General features: G+C 31.9%; 1 protein-coding gene across 9 annotated transcripts in view; it reads left to right on the forward strand.

The window, feature by feature from the left end:
- Positions 1-20261, forward strand: part of LOC141457436 (dual specificity protein phosphatase CDC14A-like) — a 54406-nt gene that overhangs the window by 18461 nt on the left and 15684 nt on the right. For 3 of the 9 annotated variants that reach the window (XM_074134419.1, XM_074134418.1, XM_074134421.1), the window contains 3 exons: positions 488-523; positions 10318-10482; positions 20113-20216. In XM_074134419.1, the coding sequence (XP_073990520.1) occupies positions 488-523; positions 10318-10482; positions 20113-20170 (259 nt within the window). In that variant the 3' untranslated portion in view covers positions 20171-20216. Of the gene's footprint in view, positions 1-151; positions 468-487; positions 524-9109; positions 9256-10317; positions 10483-20112; positions 20217-20261 lie in introns of those variants that run through there. The other 6 variants (XM_074134420.1, XM_074134425.1, XM_074134423.1 and 3 more) reach the window with 4 other exon arrangements.

The following is a 20261-nucleotide window of genomic DNA, read 5'->3' on the forward strand; positions in this document are numbered from 1 at the left end:
ACATTTTTCAGAAATTTTTATGTTGCAGGGATTAATTTATCTTATAAAAATTATAAGATAAATCTATAATATTTATTGAAATATCTTTGAATATAATCACACCTAATTAAATACTACAATCACTGACTAGAAATGTTGATTCCTTATTAAGGAGCAGATGTACAGGAATAGAGAATAATTCAAATCTGCTGGCAGAAATAAATTCATTATGAGTTGTCTCGGCCGTTGTACTTATATATTAAATATAAGTACTTATATTGGAACATTTCATTAAATATATCATAACAATATAAGACAATAATCAAAATTATTATTGATCAAGTATGAACCTATATTATTCTGTAAATGAATTGAGTAAAAATGACAATTCCGAGGAACCTTATGGAGCACTGAGGAATTTTTTTAACCTTCTGTGCGTTACTTTTTAAGGGGCTGAAACAGTTTGTTGGTTATAGATCCCATGTATATTTTTAAAATTATTTTTTAGCGTTCCTCATCTTTATACAGCAAAGAAAACTATAAGGTTTGAGCTACTACAATCCCTATTAAATTGTGTTTTGAATCAAGTCAATCGATCATTTTCATAAAACATCATCTAAATAGTTAAAATCACTTAAAAAATATTTGTTTTTCCTTGCATGTACAATTTATTTTTAGATTTTAAATAAAATTGAGTTCATATTGCTGGAACTGCAGTTGCTCTGTTTATTATACGGTTTGAGTTGACACAATAAAAGTTACTTGATTTTTATAGAGCTAAAATTATTAAAAAATAATTTTTACTCTATAAATTTTCAGGAGATATGTTTTTCCAGACGTTCTATGCTTTTATGTATATGAATTTAAATCCACAGCACTAATCAAATGAATTCACAGCAATTTTAGGGGATTTAAGATATGCCCACAAAATCTTGGACTACAGTAACAGTAAATTATTCTGATGGCTTAAAAAAAAAAATAATAATTTCTAGAGTATTATTATACATACATTGTGTATGGAATATTGTATAAGACAGTTTTTTCCTTAAGGAGATATCTTAAAAACCTGAATATGTCTTTAGTGAAAGAGTGCCTCGCTTTCACAGCTACACACACACACACACATACACACACACACACACACACACACACACACACACAGAGCTAGTGGAAAAGGCTGAGTTAAATCCAGCGGAATATTGGAAAATAACTGGGCTGAACTTGACTACCGGCTTGGATTTAACTATGTCAGCTCATTAATCCAACGAAGTGGAAGCGCTTCATTTAAGGTAGCCACTCCACTGACGTTCAACAATTACTCAACGGAAAATTTAATAGTTTCGTTTCAGTTAATTATTGTTTCATTCTATACTGGGCGACCATATATACATTAAAATAATATTCTGGAAGGCATGGAATGAATAATTTATTATAGCCAGCGGGCTCTAAAACGCTCAATTTTATTTTGTTGATTTTTTAATTTTCTTAGCGTTTTTTTTTCTTTTTTTTTCATCTGATCGTTATTTAAATTTACAGATATTAGTTTATATGAGATTTGAGCTGAGAATTTGACTAATTTCATTTACAAAGATTTTGCCTCATATAAGTGTGAGACAATATTTGCGTAATTGATATTTTCTACGCCATTACGTGAGACTCCTCTTTCTTCTTGCGCGATCTTGTAGCCCAAAATAACTTAAGGTAGCCACTCCACTGACGCAACCTAGCGCAAGATACACCTAGTGAAAGAATTTCAAATGTTCTACAGCACGAAAATATTGTGTTGTTAGTTGTCTCTTAGTCCATAGTTTTGTCTGTAACAGGGATGTCTGGATTGCTGTTTCAGAAGATTCCGTGTTAAAGCCTCGTGTGGGAGGGTGAGAAATAAGTGCGATTGCGTTCTGGTAAACTTCAAGTCAATTATGAACTCTTTCCAAAACGAGTAATTAAATGCTACATGACAGATTGAAACCTACTATCTGAACCACCTGAAACCGTTTTAGAGTGACGCGAACACATTTGAATGTGCTTTAAGTTGTGTATTGTTTATAATGATCTAAGTTGAGATGTGGAGTGCACACCTGGATACTTCTGTTTTATCTCTCCCATACACAACATGACGCAGTCTTATTAGAACCAAGTTAGTGAGTGCCTGAAAAATTGTGTTTGATAATTATTCTTTCACTAAATTAGTAACAGTGATCTGCTAACAGTAAAAGTAAAAATAAAGAAAATATTAATAAAATAACCGAGTTTAAATAAAATGGATTTGTTAACAAGACCCTCTAAAATGAAATTTCAAGGAAATCTTACGAAAAATTGGCAAACCTTCCGTAGAGACCTGGAGATTTCATAACATTTGCAGAAATCGCAAACACAAAATCCTTCAGAGTAAGAATAACAGTCGTACTTCTTAGGTTATCGAGCCTGAAAGCAAAGAATTATATGAGAGATAGGAAGAAAAATTTGAAGTTTTCTTGCGAGGCATATGTATGGAACTACAAAAAAAAAAACATACTGCAAAACAATCACTCAAAAAGTCTAAAGACCTTGCAGATTAGCTTCTAATCTATGGGAAACTGATCAGCGTTTGTTCGAGTGAAAAAACTTTTTATTGGAAAAAGCAATTAAGATTGGACGATCGGCTGAGCTATGCAGAGAACAGGTGAATGCTATTAATCTAGCTACCAAACTAAGTAGATTACCTCAATACCACGAGAGAAATGGACGTAAAAAAAGATAAGAAAAAGTCAGGGAAGAAGAGTTTCATCAAGTCAGCGAAGAAGAGTGAAAAGGGTGGATTAGTGATGCAGGAAAGGCTAGAAATTAAGCGATTTATGTTAAAGACGCTAGTTATTCTTTTAATAATGTGCATAGAAACTGTCCATCTTTTAGTCGCAGTTAACAAATGTAGTATAAAAAATTTCTTTGCGACTGGCTAAATTTATTTGAAATTCCATGGTTTTTGATGGGTTTGCAATTGATGAAGTGACTGGTACTAGAATTTCAAAATAATGAAGAAATTAAATTTAAAGTAGACATAATGACGGATATTGGCAAAAGTAATCATAAGAAATAACTAATTAGAGTCTAGACTAATTAGCCCTAGGGCTAATACTTCTTCAGAATTTTGCAATATTAAAATATAAATAGATAATGATTTAAAATCTATTATAAAGCCTTCTAGGCGTGCCCCCTTGCGCAGACCGGAAAGTTGAAATTAAAATGAGAAAAATTTAAACAAGAAGGACTCTCACAATGTGAACCCAAATCGAGGTTAGTAGTACTTTTTTGGTATTAGTGAAAAAAAACCTTCCCTTTGAATTGCTTAAACGCCCATCGAAGAAGTAAAAAAAGCCATAATTTGCCAAAAATTTCGTAATTCGAAGAAATAACTAAGAAGTTAACGTGTGCAAAAATTTTCACCTTACTTAATTTAAAAAAACGGATTTTATCAAGCAAAATTTAGATGAACTGTTTTGAGAAATTTTTAAGATTTTTACAAATTTTAAAGACCTCCGTTAGGTATCACATGCACCCAGGGAATTTCAAGTGAAATGACAAAGAATATATTTAAATTCTAGGTAATGTCACAGTTAATTTTATTCAAATTCACTCCGCGACTGAAGAAGAACATATTAATACTTAACGAGGGAAGGGATTAGCTATGTGGTTAGCGTACAGGACTCCCACGCGGAGGTCCCGGGTTCGAATCCAGCTGCTGACCCTTAGATTTTCTCTTCCTAGGAGCTTCTTACAGCTCACTGTCCGGTGATGGACAGTGTTGACTGTAACGAGAGAACTGAAAAAAGCTCCAGACGCCAATAACCTTAGATGTTGATGCGCCTTGAATCATTAAAAAAAAAAAAAAAAATTAATACTTAACAATTTTGGATCGAGAAGGAGAAAAATATTAAATTTAATTAACAAAAAAATCCATTCTAATCTCATTAATTAAAAATATTAAAATATTTTGATAAGATTCTTTCTAAAGAAGGATAAGACCCGCTAAAGAGGGTATTAATTGATGAAAATTTTATCCACCTAAATCAGTTCAGCTGAATTCCGAAAATTTTGGAGATTCAAACTGTTTGAATTTTTTTCTCATGCGTATTACCTTATGAAATAACATTTCGCTTCTCAAAGTTTTTTCAGCACTAAGATAAATTTTGCGTAAATTGAAGAAGAAATATCTCTAGTTTGAAGAACTTAAGAATCTTAATCCTTTAGTTGCCCATAGCATCCACTCCTCCCCGCGCCTACAATGTCGGCGATTAAAAATTATTAAAATACAGAATTAAATTAACTTTAATCAAATTGATGTTTTTATCTGACATACTTTCAAGATTCAGTCTGAAAAATGAGGGAAAGGAGACGATTTTGCTAGCGAATTAGTGCAAATAATTGAAGTAAGTTCTGAAGTTGAAGACAAAAAAAATTAATTTTTTGTAGAAATGACTTGGGCAGACACAGTATTCTGCGAATCAGTGGATTTTAATGTTGAAAGAATGGCCTAAGAACGCCAATAAATTGTCTTTGAAAGGATGGCTTGGTGTGTTGCAGTTTTAAATTAATTGTTCATAAAAACTAAGATCCTAATATCTTAATAAGATCTTACATTTCGGGCTTCTCAAGTTAAATTAAATAAAAAGTCGAGTAGGAAGACATTCATTTTGGGCAGGAATCCCTCCCAAAAAAGTATTGAAAAATTTATTGAGTTGCAAAGTGTATGAACAGTTTCAGCATAATAACCTTATAATCAGTATTAAGAATACTATATATGAAATGTGAAGAGTGCTATTTGTAATAAAAGTGGGAACTACGTATTTGATTTAAACAATATAGCGAACTTAAAAGAGCATGTCTAATACTCTGTATTGCTAGTGTTAAATCCCATTAAGTCTAAAGCTGCAGATGAGATAATTAAAAAATAAAAATCCATTTTTTCTATGTTCAGTATACCTAAGGTTACAATCGCTTGGTTACAATGTTCCGTTTTCCTCATAGGAAAACTGAGAAATGGCCGACTGGAAGGATTTTGGTCGTTTATTAGTTTGAAATATCCAAAGTCAGATATGGTTGAAATGAAATCTGCTTTTTTTAAATTTAAAATTACACTGTTTGCAGGTAGTAACAGGTCTCCTGCATAATTTCAGACAGAAAATTTACAACTGAAATTCATAATAATTTTGGAATATAGCAGTGATTTAAATAATAAAAAATTCCTAACAGTCTTATTAATAATAAAGGAACAAGGTATGGGGAAGGAGTTTAACGTAAATGATAATGTATTATTTAAAGATAATGAAACAATAGAAACCTGCCACAGAATTAAGGAAAATTAAGCCCAGATAATATAAAATTTTGAACGAAAACCAAACACATAATCAGATGAAATTCGTATCGTTTTAGGCCAAATAGTCAACGTTTCCAGTCATCAGGTAAGACCTTTAAGACATTGACTGCCGCCGACTGAACGCCATATTTCAATGCCGCGCTTTAACTGAGCGTAGCACTACACCCAAAAAATATTCTAAGTGATATTTTTTATAATTATTAAATTTAGAGATGTATCTTTTCATTTGTTGTTAAATTGTGGGGCATTAATGGCTACAACTATAATTTAATTTATTAAAACTTCAAAGATTAATTTTAATTATTTGATGAAAAGAATAGTTTCCTTTTATTATTGGCCTCACATTGACAGTTTATGAGACTGGTAATAAAGGTTTATCATATCCCTTAAAAAATAAATTAAATTTGGTCTTAAGCAAATTTACTTTTAGTTTAATAAGAATAAAATGAAAAAAATGTTTTGTTTGTTGGATAGAAATAATTAAGAGAGAGAGGGAGAGTATGTTGTTTCCAATAAAGAAAACCGGAAGGAAAGGTTTTTTTACATATACTGTTTTCATGGTAACAGAAAATTAGGGTCAATTAGCGAAGGGATCAGCCCAGTGGTTAGCATATACGCATATACTGGATTCCAACGCGGAGATCTCGGGTTCGAATCTAGCTGCTGGCTCTTAGATTTTCTCTTCCAAGGAGCTTCTTACAGCTCACCGTCCGGTAACGGACTGTATTGTTTGTAATGAGAGAACACTGTCCGGAGGCCAGCAATGCACCGAAAAAAGCATCGGGCTCCAGTGACCTGAGATGTTGAAGCGCCCTAAATAAAAATTTAAAAAAAACAAAAAAAAGATCAAATAGATACAACAATTCTTCAGTTCTAGATAATCAATTCTATAATGCAAGTAATAAAGTTTACATACAGTTTACTTGATACTTAAACAAAAAAAAACAATAAATGAATAAATGTAATTACTAGTAATCCTCAACAAAATTATTTATACACGAAATTCTGTTGAAATCATCAATTAATTAAAATCGATTTTCAAAAAATAGCAATTTTACATATGTTTTCTATACCAATGTTGATATGTTAAGATGCCATTAAATAACATTCTTACTAAGGTTAGTTTTCTTATTTTAAAGGTGAGATGTTTTGTATTGATTATAATACTCGTAAGTTCAGTTTTGTTAGATAAAAATAATTAAGAGAGAGAGGGAGAGTATGTTGCTTCTAATAAAGAAACCGGAGGGAAAGGTTTTCACATATACTGTTTTCATGGTAACAGATAATTAGCCCTTGCTATTATAATTACAATGAATAATAAATTATAAGCAAGAAACCAACCTGTTGGGATATTAAAAAAAAAGTAAAATACGAGACCGTGTTTTTAAAAATTAGAAAATTGGAACATGTTTAAATATACAGGGTGAACCAGTAAGTATTGTCCATAGGCCTACTGTGGGTAGTACATCTAAAGTGGAGTTCAATTGACGTATTGGACAACTTCATATTTTCCACTGTTCTTGAGTGACGTCACTTTAAATTTTTTTCTGAAATCATTACTTTTTTCCAATAAAAATATTATAACTCAGAAAGTTATAGTCCGAATTCAATTCTGATGCCACGGTTAGAAAGGCAGATAAACTTTCAAAAAATTGATGCCATTTCAAAGCATAAGTTATTCTCCAAACAGCCTCAATCTGCCTCTATCTGAAATATTTGAGAAAATATTTCAGAAAGTACTATTTTTATAAACAAAAATTCGTGTAGTTTGTATTTACTCCAAATTACAATTTCACACACAACTACACTGTTGACAAAGAAAATAATGTGAATAAACCTTAACAACCCTTTTTTTTTTTTTTAGTGCAATTTGTAACCTTCATTCCTTATTTTAAGACAATCTACTTTAAAAATTGACTACTGGTCCATCTAAAAGTGATTTAAATGAATTAAACAACTTGATAACTAACACTCTTGAGTGCTCGTGAACTCGTTTTCTTGCAAAACAAACGTAATTTCTCATACGAAGATGAAAGGAATCCTGGAAAATGATAAACCGTTTGAAAGCCCATTAAACAAGGAAACTTTTATAAAAAGTGCCAGTACCTAGGTCTGATAATGATCACATAAGGGCCTAATGAGTTTTCTTGAAAATTTCGATTACTTTTATTTTTCCAGCATTCGGAGGAAGATTGAGGCTGTTTGGAGAATAACTTATGCTTTGAAATGGCATCAATTTTTAGAAAGTTTATCTGTCTTTCTAACCGTGTCATCAGAATCGAATTCGGACTAAAACTTTCTGAGTTATAACATTTTTATTGGAAAAAAGTAATGACTTCAGAAAAAAATTAAAGTGACGTCACTCAAGAACAGTGGAAAATATGAAGTTGGCCAATACGTCAATTGAACTCCACTTTAGATGTACTACCCACAGTAGGCCTATGGACAATACTTACTGGTTCACCCTGTATATTGTACTTTCTTTAAAACACATCGAACTAAATAAGAAAAGTAGAAAAAGTAAAAGACAAATTATTAAATAAAATAATTAAATTTTTACTTTTTTAAGAATTGAAGTTCTGCATTACTTGGTACCGACACTACCATGGGGAGCGAGCAAAATTAATAAAACCTGTACGATCCAAAGAAATAAGAAGTTACACAAGGAGAATACAGAAAAAGAACGAACCCCGAGATATCACACGCGAAATTCCGCCATAATTGGACAAATTGCAAGGAAATGCACAATATCCTCCCCCGCTTTGGGGTTACATGAGGACCACTTCCATCCATCCTCATCCCCCTCCACTCAGGGCATAAAGTTCAGATATAGTTATTCGCGTCTCAAAAAACCATCTGAAATCTATTTAACGTAATGAAGAGAGATGGTGATCAAAAGAAAATAATTTACAGCCTATGTAGCTGCCTGTAGGAGGTAAATCTCGAGGAATTTATTGTGAACTGCGCACTTTAACAATATAAAATGAGGTCAGCCTACCGCGTCAACGAAACACCATAATCTTTGATATTTCTAGATTAACATCTAGATCTCACCGTACGCAATAATTTTTTAAGATATTATTGTTATTTTGGGACTGGAGAGGGTTTTCATAGATATAAGGACCTTCACTGAGTTTCCCGCCATACGTCTCCTCCCCCAGATATCTGGTTAAACCATCCAAAAAAATCGAAAGCAGAAGCGGTGACAGGAGACATCCATAAATAACCCCATTACTAATGCGGACACTCTGTCATGCCCTGCTTACCTCTAGCTGCCGCTATAGCATCGGAATAATATGACCTAATAAATTTTGAAGTTATTCCCAGGTTGAATAACTTTAAGAAACAATGCCCGACGGTCAACCAGCCAAAAGCCGCCGAAATATCTACGAAAAAACAATAGATCTTTTCTTTTTTTCTAGACATTTTAATTTAATTTTAAAAGTTCGGAAAAATTGGATTAACCATATCGGAATTCGACTAGTTACTAACCCAAAAGACCATTGTCCATAATAAAAGCCTGCTGATGTTGCAAAAGTAAGCCAGTAAAGACCTTGGCAACCTTGATTTTGGGAAAGCGTAGAAAATATAAGTAACAGACCCAACATCATTTTATGGACTTCAATTCGGCTTATGACGTGTCAAGTGGGAAGAACTTAACAAAGCGCTGTTGGAAATTAATATTCTCCCTAAGATAACTTTAGTCCGAATGACATTGCTCTCCTCTGAGTTATGTGTGAATCAAAGCTTAAGGCAAGGTGCTTTCTGTCTTAGCTTTTCTAGGGCTAAGGTACTGCGGGACGCGAACATGCAGATAAGCGGCACTATTTTTCACCAGTCCGTTCAAATCTTGGCGTATGATGACGACATGGACATCGTAGGAAGAACTTTCGATGACAGAACTGCTTTTCAAAAGTGAGGTAATTGAGTGTTAAGCAACTACATATAAGTTCTAGAAACAGCTGACCGATGAAAGAAGAATAAAAGGTCAGTAAATGTTTTTATAATCAAATCATATCATCAGGCAAGTGACTTAAAAACAAGCGCGTATTAAAAAGAAAAAAAACAGATGGAGAGCTTAGATTAGGAGAGATGGAAATTTTAGAGAAGTCAAATTGTGTGTCAAAGTTTTTGTTCAACAGCAGTGTGGTATCTAGTCCAAAGCTGAACTTCACACTGCTACAAATTGTAATTCCTAATTACGCATTAAATCATGTTTTATGAAAAATTAACTCGATAGATTTTTTTAAAAAATACCCTCAATGTAAACAACCAAACTGTATCTCTTGGGTACAAAATTCTAATAATTTATTTTAAACCACAGTAAAAACAAAAAATTGCAAAGCAAAGTAAAAACGTCTTGATTACACAAATGCTTGACATCTACATACTTCAACCTTGCTTTGTATTTGGGAATCCAATTCTCTACACGAACCTTATGAACCAATAACTCGAAGAAGAAGAAGAAAGTGTTCGGTCACCGATTTAAAATATAAAAACATACAAATCTACACAAATTAATTCAATCTATAAATTGTTTTTACATTTAAAACGCGTCAATTTCTGAGGTCATTGGTGCTGATAGCTTTTCAGGGCACTGCTAACCTCCGGGTAATATTCTGTTGTTGTTGACAACACTGCCTATTATGTTTATTTTGATTGATTGAATTTTATATCTATGAATCATTAAGTGAACTATGTTAAGTGAAACATCAAGTGTACTATGTTTCTCACTTTTATCTTTATCATAATGGTTTGGGCATGTTGGGATGCATTTATTTTTTTTTATTTTTTCTTCTTTACAGAGATAGTTAATAGTACGTAGAATAGACTTGCATGTAATCTGTACTTAAACCTGATAGGCATGTGTAACAAACAAGTTAATTCTAGTAAGACCCTCTAAAATAATTCGCTAAATAAAAGAAGGCTTTGTTAAAAATAAATATTTAAGACGTTTCAAATCAGACTTCTCGTCTGCTTAGAAACGTCTGGCTGGGGAGTTCAGTGTGCAGCAACCGGAACCTGTTACGTCCAACTGGATCGAAGACGAGCTTGGTATGCCAACGGCCCTTAACACGGTCAATAGCAAAATCTTCTTTTAATGTTGAATCTGCTCAAACGGCCCCATCAGTTCATGACTCTACTCCGTAAGTTTTCAAAAAAAATTTTTTTTTTCTTTTTAAATAACTAAATATATGTAAATATATTTTTGATACGAGTTTGTCTTTTTTTTTTTAATTATAACAATAATTATTGTTATTACAGTTTTTATTTCATTTTCTCTCTCTCACTCTCTCTTCGAAGAAAATATTATTTTTGTAAGAGGGGTTTACATAACGGTAGGTGAATTTACCCAATTGAAAAAAGTTTGTCAAACTTCTTTTCTTTAACTACCGTTGTTTTAAAACAAAATTTGATCGGTTTTCGAAGGAAAGAAATGGGTAGAGATGCCTTGAGAAAAAATAATTAATGTAAACATCGGACAAGTATAGATGGATTTTAATGACAATAAAACTTTTTGTGTGCAATCTAATAATAATAATAATAATAATAATAATAATAATAAGCCTTTCTCATCCATTTGTTAGTATAAAATAAATTAAGATAATTGCCAGTTTCAGTCATAATTTTTTTGTTGCCTAACTTTCGATCTGGGCTGTGGAACATATTTTTTACAGAAACAGATTACAGAGTACATTTATTTGATATCGAAATAGTTTACAAAATTTATATTAATAATTGTAATTTGTTTTACATTGTAATCATAAAAGGTTGAAGTGTTTTCTATTCTGAGGGTAGTGATGGACTAATTGAACGAACTCGGTCCACTGGAACGAATCCAATGGTGGAATTAGTTGATTCAAAACCTTATTTAACAAGTAATCAGCCCAAAAATTAAGGAAAAACTAATTGGAAATAATCAATACTGAAGTTACATAGATGTTACGCTGAAATACAATTTTTAACTGACTTGAGGCTATCATGCAGGAATCTCTGACATATTTTTGTAAAATCAATCCGCACCATCTTAAAAAACCTGGCAACCATAAAATACTGATGGTTGAAGCGGGGCATAAGTTTCAAGATATTTAAAAGACAATAATTCTAAAATAATAATAATATTATTGATTTCTTTATTTATTCTGTTTATTTCTTAACACCATGAGCCAACAAGCTCTATGTTAGTTGCACTGTATGTTCATTTGTACATAAAGTAAACAATAGAAAATTATTTCATAAGTATCAAAGCATAAATTATTTTAATTTAACAGATAATATTAATTAATAATTAATGAATTTACTACTACAATAATATTACATAATAGAGAACAATTATTAGATACGAACTAGCTGATTCAATACAAGCAGCAGAGGGATTGGAACGATTAAACAACTCCGGCTCCAATCCCAACACTTTCATTGGTTAAATCTCTTAGAATCAGTGGAGCAGAATCTGGAGTCATTTAAATCCTTTTGAGTCTGGACTCCTTGGCCCTTCTATCCGTTCACCGACTCTAACTAATAGAAATGCACGCTATCAACTCCGGTACTGGAACGAGTCTGGACTCGTTACTCTGCATTGGTGCAATAGTAACTAGGACTGAGTCCTCTGCACACTAGGTCATTCTGCGTTTTTATTTTTTTTAAACATTATTCGTGCTTTATAGTTATAGACAAAAACGAGTTAAGCCTAGAGCGTTTTATTTCTAGAAAATTATATTTTTAAAAATTAATTTTCAATTCTTAACCTCCTAGTGGTTAGCTGGATAATAAAACAGAATTGCTTTAAATCCTATATTTGAGCGTAGTGTTTCAGACTTTGTATTAATGGTAGACTTAAGTGTTAATTTTATAGATAATAAGAGTAATTGCAAATTAGGAATTTTAGTTTCTGTGAGTTAAAGAAATATCGTCTTGCTATTAACTGGGAAAGCTAACTTTTAATGCAATATATTAATAATTTGCACGACACTTGTACGAATGTAAAGTAAAATTAAAAGGCGAAAGAATTATGCGTTATAAAGCGAAACCAGTTTCTCTGAGCTAGCACTGCTGCAAAAAACCTTGTCAGTGATTAAGTGGTTTTCTTTAGTTTCTAGGAAGTGTACTTTCATGGAAATTTGCCTAGCAATTATCGGTCAGTTTTCTAGATACACAAAAGAACTTAAGTTGTCATTTACATATGTGTGGAGATCTTGTTAGAATCTATAGATGAGGATAAGTAGATTTATTGTGTATCTGTGGCCACAATTGGGTTAGCTTCAAAGAGAGATCAGTAATACTCGTATTTACTATTTACTACTTTGATAATTACGTTTATGTATTACTTGTTTATCCAAGTTTAACAGTAATATATTTACATTCTAACCTTTTTTGACAATTTGTCTGCAGGAATCTAACCGGCATGGTGACCGAAATCAAACAGGTTGGGAATTAGTTGAGCATAATTAAATTTCATTATCACTAGAACATAGCCATTTAAATCAGTTATAAAGCAAACGTTTCTCTACAATTTGATAAAGAGATCATTGAATTGTGAACAATACGAAGAGAGATATAGAGGTTTCAAATTTTAAGTATTTGAAAACATTCAAAATTTAGCCCTCCATATCTCATTACAATGTCATTAAAACATTGTCATATAAATCTTTTATACAATTTCGTGAAGATATCATTGACTTCTGAACAATCCAAAGAGACATATAGCGGTTTAAATTTTAATTATTTTAAAACCTCCAAAATTTAACCTTCCATATCTCATTATTTATTATCATTAGAACATTGCCATATAAAGCATTTTGAGAACACACTTTTCTCTACATTTTGGTAAAGAGATTATTGAACTATCAACACTATGAGAGTGATATAGAGGTTTAAAATTTTTCGCATTTGAAAACCTCTAAAATTTAACCTTACGTATCTTATTAACTATTATCATTAGAACATTGTCATTTACAACAGTTATAGAGCAATCTTTTCTCTCCAATTTGGAAAAGAGATCATTGAATTCTGAACAATACGAAAAGAGATACAGAGGTTTGAAATTTTAAGTATTTGAAAACCTCCAAACTTTAACCTTCCATATATCATTCACTATTATCATTAGAACATTGATATTTATATCGGTGAAAGAGCAAACTTTTCTGTACAATGTGGTAAAGAGATCATTGATCTATTTTCAATTATGAATCAATTATCAAGTATGAATTATACTAGATCTTGTTTAAAGATCTTAGCGACAAAACGTGGACATGGGAATCACCGAAGTGTGTGTTGGAATGAAAATGATAATATTCTTGCAAAGAATAAAGCATTATAAAATAAATTATATGTATTAAATAAATTTAATTTCTCTTTGATCATAGAATTATAAGAAGTATTTTTGTGACGTACAAGAGATGTTTGAATTTATTTGAAATAAGTTTAACAGTCTGTGACAAGAAATGTTATTCAGAAGAACAAAAGTTTGATACTGTCGAAGGAAGTTAAAGAACTAATAAATCAAAGAGATGGGATGAGATTTAAGAATTGAATTAAATATGGAAATTATAAAATTAAAACCTCGACGTGAATGGCTATCGCACAGATATTAGTCATCATTCCTTAAGTAAGAAGTTAGTTACTAACAAATTAAAAGAATAATTGAGCATAGTAGATCAGAAGTATTTTTGTGACGTACAAGAGATGTTTGAATTTATTTGAAATAAGTTTAACAGTCTGTGACAAGAAATGTTATTCAGAAGAACAAAAGTTTGATACTGTCGAAGGAAGTTAAAGAACTAATAAATCAAAGAGATGGGATGAAAGAAAAAAAAACGAAAGTGCAAAAAATTGAATGTAATATTGTGTGCAAAAAGGTTTGGTACCATATAGGTTAAAGAAATTAATGAAAATTGTGAAAAATTAATCAGATGGCAATTGAAAACACTAATACTGTTACAAAACATCCCTTATACAACTGCCCTACCGGACAGTTTTAATTAAAGAGGTAAACTTTAGATAGAACTCCCTGGCTTCCTGTTATAATAAAGAGAAGGGCGATTTGAAACAAGAAACGATATTATGAAGACAATATGAAAAGTTTTTTTCAGAAATCTCTATAAAGAAGAACTGGACAAGAAGAGCAAACAACTTAGAATTTTGATAAAATTTAGTAGTGGGCTAAGCTCAATAAATTGTGCCTGATTTATTTTGAAACAATTAAGAGGGTAAGTGTATGAGTGATAGTACGCTATAAAATGAACATTTGTGAGCAATAGAAGACAATAATAATTTTTTTTTTAAGTATTTTCCAATTTACAATTTCATATTGTTGTAGTACAATTCCTTCTGTTTTCAGAATGTAATGTTTAAGTTGTTTTATTTGACGTTGATTGCACTACATTTCTTACTTAGAGTACTAAGCATAATATCAAATGAATAAATAAATTTTCCAACAAATAAGAAGTAGCTCTTGTAAAAAGTAGTTACACGGGATCCGAACTGGGGATTTCCCACTTACAAATCGACGTTTGTGAGCTTACACTAACTTTTGTGACTGGTTGTACATATGGTTAAGAGGCGTTTCTTTTTGGTTCTATAGTTAGGTTGGTGCCCTTGTGAGATTGTTTGTGTTTTAAACCTCTCTGGTATCTACCTACTCATTCACACTCTCCTTCAGCTTCTGCAATCACACCTTCACACTTACACGACCATTCACATAGGTAGAGGGGAGGAAAAGATACAGTTATTTAGTTAGCGATTTATTATTAATTACTGATTCCACCGTACACTCATATATACAAAATCTCCCAATATAATTAAGTTTCTTCAACATAAAAACCCCTGAAATAAATAACAATAATAACTAAAAATATCCCTCACAATAACTAAAAACAAAATAAACCAAAACTCTTTCAACTAAAAAATAACCTCGGGTTAAACGGTAAATTACTATTAACAAGAGTTAAAGCCTGAAGCCTGGTTAAGGGATGTACAGAGGACTTAATCTGGAAGCTGGCTCTCCTCACGCCAATCGGCTGGTTATTTAATTCGCAGCGACTCGTGGACTTCTCTCGGCAATGGCTTACCACCTTCTGCCTGTCACTCCTCCCCCCAAAACTCACCAGGGTTCTTACCTTATCGAACTCTGTCCTCTACATATTTATTATTATTAGTCCGTCGGCTTTCTTAAACGTACTGCGCACTACCAACACTTTACACCTTTGTTGGAATTATTATCTTGAGGAGTGATTTGATTGGCTTTTTCGTAGTGAAAGTCGATGGTATAGTTACGTGTTTGCGAGGGTAGAGGTAGAGTATTGTTTTAAAAGTTTCTATGATGTCATGGTGATATTGGGTGGACATGAGATTTAGGTTTCATGAAATGTAATTGTTGTAGTTTGTAAATACTAAATAAGAGGCAAACACAAAATAAAAAAGTAAAGTACTATAAATGATTTACATGTCAGAGACAGAAATTTCGCCACAGATACGAACAACCTGAAAAACATAAACTCCAACTTTTTACAAAACAAGTAAACAATAAAAAACTTTATTATACAGGGTGTTCCATTTAAAACGCTCCAATCGCTAATAACTTTTTAGGAAAACGGAATTTCGAAAAAACCCACGAAGTAAACTATATGTTTTTTTTGGCCTAGTTTTCAAATTTTTCACCCCCGATACTGTATCTTTATCTTTGGCGGAGTTACGGCCAAAAACCCAATTGGGGTTTCATAAGGACCACTGGTTTTGACAATGATTGTGAAAACTACATAAAAATTGTGAAAAATGACGTTGACCCCGTTTCGATACCCCTAATATTTGTCGAGATTTGCCAGGGAGGGGCGGGTGTTGTTGTAGTGGTCAAGAGCGTGGTTTTGTAAGTGGGAGATCCCCAGTTCGAATCCCTCGTATGACTACATTTTATTAAAAAAAGTATTAGATGTATTAAGTATTATGTATAACTGCATACGCGGGATTTGAACTGGTGATCTCTCACTTACAAAGCCACGCTCTTAATCATTAGACCAACAACCTGGCAAGGTATTCTTACCGTAATCACAGTTCAAGAAGTCTTGCGTACGGAGTACATTAAAATGATGTGTTGGTTGCTTTTATTTGATGATAAAACTAATTCACCCACAACCATTACTTTTCACTTCATATTTTAAAATCTTCAATTATTATTATTTTTGTTCTTTAACATTTTTTGCAGTCAGAGGACCTCCCAAAAAATGTATTTCTGGTGGAAAATTAATATCGAAAACCGTTCACGAATAGATAAAATTGTAACTTTGATCTTAAATATCTCGACTAATATTAGGGATATCGAAACGGAGTTAACGTCATTTTCCACAGTGACTTATTCAGTTTTCATAATCATTGTCAAATCCAGTGGTCTTTTTAAAACCCCACTCGGGTTTTTGGCCGTAACTTCGCCAAAACATTTGGCGGTGAAACATTTGAAAACTAGACCAAAAAAAAACATATAGTTTACTTCGTGGGTTTTTTCGAAATTCCGCTTTCCTAAAAAGTTATTAGCGTTTGGTGGGTTTTAAATGGATCACCCTGTTATATACAAACAAGAACATTTTGAAACTTATTACAGTCTGTACCTAAACAGTCAGGAACAAAAGACACATCAATCTTATGATGTTAAAAATATTTATGTAGAAACTATAACAAGCAAAATGTAAATAATTTTTGTGAACTGTGTTTTTTATATCAGAATTATGTACATTGTAACATATTACAGTAAAATATGTTCTACAGCCCTAGATGGCAAGTCCCGAAGCCGAAAGCTTGGCAAAATAATAATTTTAAAAAAAAATGACTGAAATTGGCAATAATCTTTCTTCTTTTGGATTATTTTATCAGTCGCCAGAAACAATGTATAATATTCTACAATAAAGCCGTCACCCAAAAAGATGTGCGATACTCTAGAATAAAATATCTAAATATCATAAATGTAATTCTGCTTTTTTAACCAATAAAACTAAATAAATCTCTTTTGGAAAAGCAAAGTAAATTACTCAGGATCGACGCCCGTATAAGTAAGGTATAAAAAGAGAAAAACAAAAACGTATTCGTTGACTCTGCTGGAGTTATTTAATTTTCAACACCAATTTATCATGTAAGAATTCCATTTTCGTGCCACACTCAAGTACAACCAGAATAAAATGCAATTTTTAAATTTAATATTGCAACTGTAGTGGTCTTTGACTTTTGGTTTTCAGACATCTTAATTTCTTCGTTTTCTTGACTATCTTAGGTTCTGCATCTACTTCTTTTGCAGGTAGCATATCAAAGTCGATCTAATTAAGTCCAAACCCGGTTTGGGATACCATTTGTATGCATGCTACGGCGGAAAAAGTCAGCGTTATCTAATTAAGTATTTGGACTGAAATTAAAATTTAAGTTGACATTATTATCCTGCAAATTATTTTTTAATAAGTTCATCCCGCCATATTTCAGAAGTATGTACCCAAGTGGAGCAAGTGATAATTTATTTTCTGGGCGTGAGCATGGCCCCAGTTACTTGCACAACCCTTTATCTTGCGCTCGTATTCATTTCGCGCAATCCTCAGATCTCAGTTTAGCCCAGGGATGGGAATTATTCGAACATATTCGTTTAACAAATAAATTTGATTTCACCGTTCGCTTACTAGCCTAGCTCTACATAGCTATAAATAACATTTTACTAACGAATTGAATACTTCAGCAAATTTTGAACAATCAATTTATTTACTCTATAATCACATTTTGAATTAACTTGCACTAAATGAATTCAATGAAGGCAAAAGTTGTTTCAATTGTTTTTCGAAATGTATTAATAGAAGTATAATAATATACATATGTATATATTATAAAGAGAATAAAAAAAATATTAGAAAATTGCTTCATAAAGAATAATTGGAAGAAAAAGAGGCTGTAATTAATCAAAGAAAGGTAATATATTGGCAAAAATAAGTGCAATCGTGTTGAAAATTTAATCTGTTAATGTTCTTATAATTTATAAATCTAAAATACCCAATTCGGCTAACCATGTCTTCTTTTCCTTTCACAAGCGGTAACTACTCCGCAATTTTCTTTTCTACCTTTCGTAAGTATATGTCCCGTCCATTTCCATTGACATCTTTGTTGATTTGATTGTTATATAATGCTTTAACAGTTTATATCCACTTGGTGGTAATTAAGGATAGTAAGTATTTACCATAAATTATCGTTTTATAATGTAATTGTTCAATTAGAATTGTGAGGATTGGAGAGAGAGAATGTTGTGTGCGTGTTTTACGCCATATTTTTAGATTATTTATTTTATATTGCTATTGTAGAGTAGTGAATAGTTTTCTCTTCGTTTAGAAAAGCTACTAGGTAGTTTTTATATTTTATTTAGTAGATATCAAAATTCTGATTTTCATTTTACCAAAATAAATTGAATTGAGATTAACTTTAAATAATTAATCTTCTGTTAATGACTGTTGAAGACTTGGAAAGCACATGCCTTTACCTGGTAAGGTTAGCCTAAGTATGGAGGATACAGTGGTAGTGTAAAGGGCTTGTTTGGCTAGAGTTCCAGCTTTTTAAAGAATTAAAAATTATGCTGCTATCCTAAGGACGTCACCTCTCTTTGGACAAAATTACAGCTCTCCGCTATCTCCTGATGGTTGTTAGTGAGATGCTGTGGGGTTCCTCACAAACTCTCTCGGGCTCCCTGACTGAACGTTATGGTTTAAACGGACACCTTTAAAAAAATGAGCTCATTTCCTAACCTAAAGTCTGTGAGACGAAGAAATCTTATGGATTGTTTAGGGTGCGAGGCAGTTAGATTTAGGATTTTAGTCGAAGTAAGTAAACGATGAAGGAGCCACCTTTCCTATTTACATTTAAGGTGGTTTCTCTATTCGTTCGTACTTGAGTATATCTTCAGTAGTTTTGTACCAGGATTGGATTTCGATCCTAGACTGGTCTGTTGCTGTTTTTTGGTGTAGTTTCTTAATAGTTCATTTTTTTCCCAAACTGTAACAAAACTCTGGCTAAGCCCTCTTTCTGCTCGTGATCAGATTTATTAATGTCTAGAGCTTTGTGCATATATAACTGTCATGCTAGCCAATTCATTTTGTTGTCTATATGTAACGTTTTTATTTGCTAAACGAAATTTTGATGTGAATCTTTTTTGGTGCATTACTTCAAAATCTGTACTTTCTAATTCGCTTTGGTGTAGTATTAAGATTCTGACCTGCAATTCTTCGGTAACATCCATCCCCAGTCTTATCATAGTCACCCCGAACAATGTTAAACACATGTATCCACAAAAAACATAGAACTAACTTTTTAACCAGTTTTAAGATAAATATAGAACATGTATGGATTAGTATTGATAAGTACATTGCATGTTCCCAAAAATATTAATTTAAAAAGTTCTTTAAACCTACATATATGCTTTAACTAAACACTAATAAATCGATCGTAGTTTGATCCATCCCTAATCAAAAATTTGTTTATACCAATTACGTATTGATGTATGAAAAAAATATTTTTTTCTTAATAATATTAAATATTACTTAAATTTGTATGATGCTTAATAACAGTTACAATATTCCCTAAATGAAATAAGCAAAAGATACTTTCTAGGTGAGTATTCTTGAGATATTTGTGTGAATGTTAAGTTGTTTTCTTTCTTCTTTTAAATAAGTAGTTTAACTATTGTAACAACCAATTATATCTATATATTTTTCTTATTTTATGTGTTGATTTTTCCTTCTGCTAGTTAAAAATTATTCATGTTTCAGTAATGCTCGACCAGGTCTTGGCGTTACTACTAGAATACCAAAAAATTCCATCAATTGAATTTAAATGAAAATGAAAAAATGTCTTCACATTAACCTAGTTGAAGGTGAGCATAATCATTATTATTTCAAACGTAAAGGTACTTTAGTGG

This window comes from Rhodnius prolixus, unplaced genomic scaffold, assembly GCF_049639745.1.
Source record: "Rhodnius prolixus isolate KJV_2025 unplaced genomic scaffold, Rpr scaffold_16, whole genome shotgun sequence".
Classification (NCBI taxonomy): domain Eukaryota; kingdom Metazoa; phylum Arthropoda; class Insecta; order Hemiptera; family Reduviidae; genus Rhodnius; species Rhodnius prolixus.